General features: G+C 41.3%; 1 protein-coding gene across 3 annotated transcripts in view; it reads right to left on the bottom strand.

Annotated features, from left to right (window-relative positions):
• Positions 1-753, bottom strand: part of BRDT (bromodomain testis associated) — a 53,001-nt gene extending 52,248 nt beyond the window's left edge. For 2 of the 3 annotated variants that reach the window (XM_037744131.1, XM_037744132.1), the window contains exon 1: positions 538-729. In XM_037744131.1, the coding sequence (XP_037600059.1) occupies positions 538-729 (192 nt within the window). Of the gene's footprint in view, positions 1-537 lie in introns of all 3 variants that reach the window. The other variant, XM_037744133.1, reaches the window with a different exon arrangement.
• Between the last annotated feature and the right edge of the window lie 8,229 nt (positions 754-8,982).

Genomic DNA, 8,982 nt, shown 5'->3' with positions numbered 1-8,982 from the left:
AAAAAAAAAAAAAAAAAAAAAAAAAAAAAAAAAGGGGCATAAGGAAAAAGAACCTTGTTTTTATGGAGTCTGACTCCATAGAATAAAATCCCAGCTTAGGTTTACTAGCTATATTATAAATTACTCAACCATTCCATGACTGAATGGCTAAAAATTTCTAACATAAGACCTAAGGTCAAATTCTGTATGCGATGCAACTAAGCCTGCCAGAAGTGTCAAGAGAAACTTCATAAAAAAGGTAAAATTCAGGATAACTCTGCAACCAAAAGGTGAAGTGACATATGCTATAATAAGAAAACATGTATTACAATTTATCACAAATTGTTAAAATAAGAATGCAAATGCTCAGAAAAATTACGTTTGTTTTTTGGGAAAAAAAATACTCATTGGAATAGACTTTAGTGATGCTAAATAAATCAGGTGTTTGTTAAATGTTTTATAATATTAAAAACTAGTTATGTCTTACAGAGATATACAGGATTTTTCTTTTCTTTTTTTTTTTTTTTGTGAAACTAACATAGTTTAAGACATACATACAGGCAACTTTAGTTTCACAGCATCCACAGGACGTTGAAAAGGCCATGATAAATCATGCTTCCATAAATCCTTTAGAATAACTTTTTGTAGGTACTGAAGTTGATTTGTCAATCGCCCATTTTTCTTAGTATTTATATACTCTGGTGGAGGAGGGTTAACAATAATAGCTGTTTGTCGACTTGGTAGAGACATTCTTAACTGCATCGAATCCTGTCTACAAGTTTATGTCCTGAAAAAGAAAAACTGAGTACCTTAGAAGCACTTTAAGAATGGTTTCCACAGGAGCTGAAAAGTGTTATTTAAGAGTAACAGAGGCCGGGCACAGTGGCTCATGCCTGTAATCCCAGCACTTTGGGAGGCCAAGGTCATGAGTTGGAGACCAGCCTGACTAACATAGTGAAACCCCGTCCCTACTAAAATGCAAAAATTAGCTGGGTATGGTGGCGCTTGCCTGTAATCCCAGCTACCTGGGAGCCTGAGGCGGGAGAATTGCTTAAACTCAGGAGGTGCAGGTCCCAGTGAGCCAAGATCGTATCACAGTACTCCGGCCTGGGCAACAAAAGTATATCTCTGTCTTAAAAAAGAGTAACAGATACTGCATTTTAAAGCACATCATGATGAAGACAGGATTAAAAAAAAAAAAAGCCAAATGGCAAAAGAATCAAGTTTTTAACAAACACAAACATTTTCTATACAAGTAGTGTAAGTTGTTTGATTATATATGCTTTAATCTTGAATGGTTTAAATTATTTCAACATTTCAGTCATTCTGCCTTTCTAAACACAAACTGAAGTCTTAGCAGAAAAAGTCTATAAATACGTAGTAGGAAAAAATAATAGCGAATGTTAAAAATATAATCAGTATATAAGTATTCTACAATTGTTAATTCAACTAAGAGAGAAAAGCAAAGTAAAAAATTTTCCTGGCTAGCAGGGCGTGGTGGCTCACACCTGTAATGCCAGCACTTTGGGAGGGCGAGGTGGGCCGATCATCTGAGATCGGAGCTCGAGACCAGCCTGACAAACATGGAGAAACCCAGTCTCTACTAAAAATACAAAAAGATTAGCTGGGTGTGGTGGTGCATGCATGTAATCCCAGCTACTCAGGAGGCTGAGGCAGGAGAATTGCTTGATCCCATGAGCCAGAGGTTTCAGTGAGCCAAGATTGCGCCATTGCACTCCAGCCTAGGCAACAGCAGCAAAACTCCATCTCGATAAATAAATAAATAAATAAATAAATAAATCCTGGCTAATTTGAATTAAGTGATTTATTTATGGGTTTTTTTTTCTTTCTTTTTCTGAGATGGAGTCTCACCCTGTCACCCAGGGTGGAGTGCAATGGCGTGATCTTGACTCACTGCAACCACCACCTCCGAGGTTCAACCGATTCTCCTAAGCCTCCCAAATAGCTGGGACTACAGATATATGCCACCAAGCCAGGCTAATTTTTGTATTTTTAGTATAGACAGAGTTTCACCCTGTTGGCCAGGATGGTCTCAAATTCCTGACCTCATATAATCTACTCACCTCAGCCTCCCAAAGTGCTGGGACTACAACCTTGAGCCACTGTCCTCAGCCAAAGTGATTTATTTTATTTTATTTTTATTTTTATGTATTTATTTTTTGAGACAGAGTCTCACTTTATTGCCCAGGCTGGTGTGCAGAGGCACAATCTTGGCTCACAGAAACCTCCGCCTCCTGGGTTCAAGTGATTCTCCTGCTTCAGCCTCCTGAGTAGCTGGGACTACAGGTGCGTGCCACTATGCCCAGCTAATTTTTGTATTTTTAGTAGAGATGGGGTTTCACCATGTTGGCCAGGCTGATCTGGAACTCCTGACCTCAGGTAATATGCCCTCCTTGGCCTCCCACAGTTCTGGGATTACTAGCGTGAGCCACTGTGCCCGGCCCAAAGTGGTTTATTTTAAAACCAAATTTATTAGATTAAAATGTTACTCTGTGGCACATATTGCTACATCTAGAATAAAATATAAAATATTTTAAATTATAGGTGTTTCAGAAAGACAGTATTTACTATTCCTATACAGCATCATTACTTTAAGGATAAAGATATACCAATGTGCACATAATACCTCAAGTACACGTGCCAAATGAAAAGTAGTTATGAAATAAATTGCTCAGGCCGGGTGTGGTGGTTTCCACCAGCAATCCCAGTACTTTGAGAGGCCAAGGTGGGCCCCTGAGGTCGGGAGTTCAAGACTAGCTTGGCCAACATGAAGAAACTCCTCTCCACTACAAATACAAAAATTAGCCGGATGTGGTGGCAGGTGCCTATAATCACAGCTACTTAGGAGGCTGAGGCAGGAGAATCGCTTGAACCCAGGAGGCAGAGGTTGCAGTAAGCCAAGGTCACACCATTGCACTCCAGCCTGGGTAACAAGAGTGAAACTCCATCTCAAAAAGAAAAGAAAAAAAAATTGCCCATTTTTAGAAACTAGTGGTAACACTTAGCCAATAATATATCTTTGTCTGCATTTTTTAATATATTTTTTAAATTTTGTATCCGGCAAAATGTCTGCATTAAAGTAGTATCAGTTCTCACCTCTTGTTACATATTTAATTGTAGATATTTTTGAATTGTGGCATAGTACACACAAAATTTACCTTATTTACTCTTTTTAAGTGTACAGTTCAGCAGTATTAAGTACATTCATGTTTTATGTGAAACCAATCTCCAGAACTTTTTCATCTTGCAAAACAGAAACTCTATACGCATTAACCAACAATTCCTCATTCTTCTTTCTCTCCTGAACCTGGCAACCACCATTCTGCTTTCTGTTGCTATGAATTTGACTATTCTAAATACTTCATTAAAGTGACAAATCACATATTGTCTTTTTTGTGACTGGCTTATTTTACCTAACAAAGTCCTCAAGATTCATCCATGTTTTAGCATATGTTAGAATTTACCTTCCTTTTTAAGGCTAAATAATATTTCACTGTTTGTGTATCATTGTCTTTATCCATTCATTCATTCATGTTACTTGGGTTCCTTCCATTTCTTGACTATATTGTGAATAGCACTGCTATAAATATGCATTTACAAGTACTTCAGAACCCTGCTTTTAATTCTTTTGGATATATATACATAAGTGGAATTGCTAGATCATATGGCAATTATATTTCTAAGTTTTTTAGGAAGCCCATCCCATTTTCCGTGGCTGATACATGATTTCACATTCCCACTAAGAATGTACGAGAGTTCAATTTCTCCATATCCTTGCCAATAGTAATTTGCCATCCTAGGCTGGGTCCAGTGACTCATGCCTGTAATCCCAGCACTTTGGGAGGCCAAGATGGGTGGATCACGAGGTCAAGAGATCAAGACCATCCTGGCCAAAATGGTGAAATCCCGTCTCTACTAAAAATACAAAAAATCAGCTGGGCGTGGTGGCGCGTGCCTGTAGTCCCAGCTACTCAGGAAGCTGAGGCAGGAGAATCGCTTGAACCTGGGAGGCGGAGGTTGCAGTGAGCCAAGATCATCCCACTGCACTCCAGCCTGGTGACAGAAGTGAGACTTCATCTCAAAAAAACAAACAAACAAACAAAACCACCACCCATCCTAATAGGTATGAGGAGCTGTGGACTTTTTTTTTTTTTGGAGACACAGTCTCATTCTGTCATGTCACCCAGGCTGGAGTGCAGTGGTGTGATCTCACTCGCTGCAACCTCTGTCTCCCAGGTTCAAGTGATTCTCCTGCCTCAGCCTCCTGAGTAGCTGGGATTACAGGTACATGCCACCATGCCTGGCTAATTTTTATATTTTTAGTAGCAACAGGATTTCACCATGTTGGTCAGGCTGGTCTTGAACTCCTGATGTCGTAATCCATCTGCCTCGGCCTCCCAAAGTGCTGGGATTAGATGTGTGGGTCATTGAGTCTGGCCAGATCTTTAAAAATACCAATGCTCAGGTTCCAATCTCTGGAGATTGGGCTTGGGACTCAGTTTTGTTGGCTTTTTATAAATTCCATTTACTTCTGATGTGCAGCCAAAATTGAATGAAACTACTTAGAACGAACTGAATTGAAGGTGGTTATCAATCTTATGCTTTCATGATTTTCATGTTACACATATATGGAAATAGGAAATTTAATAAAAGTTACAGGCTGGGCACTGTGGCTCATGTCTGTAATCCCAGTACTTTAGGAGGCTGGGGAGGGAGGATGGCTTGAGGCCAGAAGTTCAAGACCAGACTAGACAACAAGATGAAACTTCCTATCTCTGCAAAAAAATAGAAAAATCAGCATGGTGGTACATGTCTGTACTCCCAGCTACTCAGGAGGCTGAGGTGGGAGGACCATTTGAGCCCAGGAGGTAAAGGCTGTAATGAGTCCAGATTGTGCCACTGCAGCCTGGGTGGCACAGCAAGACCCTGTCTAATAAAAGAGCTCAGGACTTCAAGACCAGCCTGGGCAACACCGTGAGACCTCACCTCTAAAACTAAAAAAAAAGAGAGAGATAAAAAGGGAAAAATCATTAAGAACAAAGATGGAGCTATTCTAAGATGTCACAACTAAACTGGCTCTTATCCTGGCTTTATAATTATTTAAAGCTAACCTACTTTTTAGGTGCCCTAGTCATTACATCCACAAAGGATAACCACTCCACTGACCTATCACTATAGACCAGGCTGTGACCATTTTTGAACTTTACAGATAATATTATTTACTATGTATTACATTTTACCTAGCTTATTTTCCTCAACATTATGTTTGTGAGACTCATCCATGTTATTCCCTATGTAGCTTGTTCATTTTTGTTGCTGTAATCTACTGTAGAATTATAATATCCTAATGTATCCATTCCTGTTGGGACTTTGGAGCCAGTTTCCTGCTTTTGACTATGGCAAACAAGGTTGCTATGAACATGCTTATAGTGTATACATGCATGCATTTTTACACTGCGATAAAACCCCATCCAACCCAGGAGTAAAGTTACTGGGTCATAGACATACGAACTTTAGTAGATACTACCAAACAGTTTTCCAAAATGTTGTTCCAGTTTATACATACAACATGAGTCTGAGGCTTCGTTACTACACATCCTTGTTAAAATATTTGGTAATCATCGGTTACAATGATCATCAAACCTGTTATCCCAGGACTTTGGCAGGCCAAAGCAAGAGAATCACTTGAGTCCAGGAGTTTAAGACCAGCCTGGGCAACATAGTGAGGCCTCATCTCTACCAAAAAAAAAAAAGTAAAAAAATTTTTTTTAATTAGCTGGGTATGGTGGTCCGTGCTTGTAACCCAGCTACTCGGGAGGATCACTTGAACCCAGGAAGTAAAGGCAGCAGTGAGCTGAGTGTGTCACTGTACTCCAGCCTTGGCAACAGAGCAAGACAATGTCAAAACCAAGTATTTGGTATTTGCCTGGGCATGATGGCTCACGCCTATAATCCTAGAACTTTGGAAGGCCAAGCTGGGTAAATCATCTGAGAACAGGAGTTTGGAACCAGCTGGCCAACGTGGTGAAACCTCATCTCTACTAAAAATGCAAAAAATTAGCCGGGTGTGGTGGCACTCTCCTGCAGTCCCAGCTACTCGGGAGGTTGAAGCAGGAGAATCACTTGAACCTGGGAGGCAGAGGTTGCAGTGAGCAGAGACTGTGCCATTGCACTCCAGCCTGGGTGACAGACTGAGACAGTGTCTGGGCGTGGGGGGGAGGGGCACAGTTGCTCACACCTGTAATCCCAGAACTTTGGGAGGCTGAGGAGGATGGATTCCCTGACGTCAGAAGTTTTGAGACCAGCCTGGCCAACAGTAAAACCCATCTATACTAAAAATACAAAAAATTAGCTGGATATGGTGGTGGGCACCTGTAATCCCAGCTACTCAGGAGGCTGAGGCAGGAGAATCACCTGAACCCAGGAGACGGAGGTTGCAGTGAGCCAAGATCACGCCATTGCACTCAGCCTGGGCAACGAGAGCAAAACTGTCTTGGGAAAAAAAAAAAGAAGAAATCATCATTTCATCTTGATCTTAGCCCCCATCATCCCTCAACCTTTTTCTTCCCTAAACTTTCCCCTTTGCCAGATAATGACACTATCATGTAACCAACTGGTCAAAAAACAAACAAACAACAACAAAACCCAAAAACCGTGGGTATCTTCCTACTTCCTTTTTTTTCCTTCAAGCCTCCCTCTACATGAATCAATTCATTGGCAATTCCTCTAGCTCCTCCTCCAAAATAAAATAAAATTCTCACTACTTTCACCACAACCCTAGCCCCAGTCATCATCTTTTACAAGGACTAATGCCATAGCCTCCAAACCAACCTGAGACCTCCAGGATCTGCAATGTTCCTTCAACCTCACCTCCTTTCACTCTCCCCACTCAATCACTTCACTCCAACCATACTCTTCTTTCAGCTCTGTGCAAGGCATCAAGCCAGTTCTAGCCTCTGGGCATTTCACAGTCAGCCGGAAAATGCTCTTGTCCCAGACCTATTATTCGCAACCACATTTTTTCAATTTGTTTGTTTAGACAGGGTCTCACTTTGTAACCCAGGCTGGAGTACATGGAGCAAACACACCTTACTGCAGTTTCCAACTCCCAGGTTCAAGCAATCCTCCCGCCTCAGCCTCGCAAGTAGCTGGGACTATAGGTACGTGCCACCACACTTGGCTTATGACATTTTTTTCTCTAGTTTACTTTATTGGAAGAATACAGTATACATAACTGTACAGTATATATTATAAATAACATAGAAAAATATGTTAATTGACTGTTATCAGTAAGACTTCAAGTCAACATCAAGATATTAGTTGTTTTTGGAGTGCAAAGTTATCTGTGTATTTTCCACTGTAAAGGAGTCAGCACCTGTATCTTTGTCACTTAAATATATATATGTATTTTTTTTAGACAGAGTCTTGCTCTGTTACCCAGGCTGGAATGCAGTGGCGTGATCTTGGCTCACTGCAACCTCTGCCTCCCAGGTTCAAGCAATTCTCCTGCCTCAGCCTCCTGAGTAGCTGGGACTACAGTCACACGCCCCCACATCTGGCTACTTTTTGCATTTTTAGTAAAGACAGCGTTTTACCCTGTTGGCCAGGCTGGTCTCGAACTCCTGACCTCAAGTAATTCACCTGCTTCGGCATTCCAAAGTGCTGGGATTACAGGCATGAGCCACCACGCCAGGCCCACTTAAAGATTTTTTAAATAAAAATATATTACACAGTATACTTTCTGCAGTCTTATGGTTTCATTTTCTACTTTTTTTGAGTCAGGGTCTCACTGTCACCCAGGCTGAAGTGCAATGGCATGATCTTGGATCAGTGCAGTCTCAACCTCCTAGCCTCAAACAACTCTTCCACCTCAGCCTCCTGATTATCTGGGACTATAGGTGCATGCCACCACATCCAGCTAATTCAGGGTTTTGCCATGTCGCCTAGGCTGGCCTTGAACTATCAAGCAATCTGCCCTCCTTGACCTCCCAAAGTGCTGGAATTACAGGTAAGCCCATGGTTCCTGCCTCATTTTCTACATTTAATTTTTTATCTAGCATTACTTTCTGCTGGTATATTTGGCTACAGACATGCTCCAGCCTTGATTTTTCTTAAAAATACCTTGCCACACAAAAAACTTATACAAGGATGTTTATAGCAGCTTTATTCATATTTGCCAAAACTTGAAAATAACTAAGATGTCCTTAAGTAGGTGAAGGGGTAAATACACTCTACTACATTCATGCAATGAAATATTATTCAGTACTGAAAAGAAATGAGCTATCGGCTGGGCATGGTGGCTCACACCTATAAGCCCAACACTCTGGAAGACCAAGTTGGGCAGATCACCTGAGCCCAGGAGTTCAAGACCAGCCTGGACAACATGGTGAAAACCTATCTGTACTAAAAATACAAAAACTAGCTGGGTGTGGTGGCGAACACTTGTAATCCCAGCTACTCAGGAGGCTGAGGCATGAGAATCCCTTGAACCTGGGAGAGGGAGGTTGCAGTGAGCCAAGGTCCCACTGCTGCACATCAGCCGAGGTGACAGAGCGAGACTTCTTCTTAAAAAAAAAAAAAAAAAAAAAAAGACATGGACTATCAAGTCATGAGAAGACACTGTGAAAACTTTAAGTCATTCTCAAAAAAGGCAAAACTTGCTAGGCGCAATGGCCCAAGCCTATAATCCCAGTACTTTGGAAGGCCGAGGCAGGTGGATCATTTGAGGTCAGGAGTTCGAGACCAGCCTGGCCAACAGTGAGACCCCTGTCTTTAATAAAAATACAAAAATTAGCCAGGTGTGGTGGCACATGCCTGTAATCCCAGCTACTCTGAGGCTGAGGCACAAGAATCGCTTGAATCTGGGAGGCAAAGGTTGTGAGCCAAGATGGCCCCACTAAACTCCAGCCTGGGCGAAAGAGAGAGGCTATCTCAAAAAAAGAAAAAAAAAACAAAAAAACACTGGTTTGCGTGATTGATTTT

The sequence above is a fragment of the Cebus imitator genome, unplaced genomic scaffold, assembly GCF_001604975.1.
Source record: "Cebus imitator isolate Cc_AM_T3 unplaced genomic scaffold, Cebus_imitator-1.0 Scaffold166, whole genome shotgun sequence".
Lineage (NCBI taxonomy): Eukaryota > Metazoa > Chordata > Mammalia > Primates > Cebidae > Cebus > Cebus imitator.
Note: the sequence above shows the minus strand (reverse complement) of the source record. Positions and strands in the feature narration are given on the sequence as shown.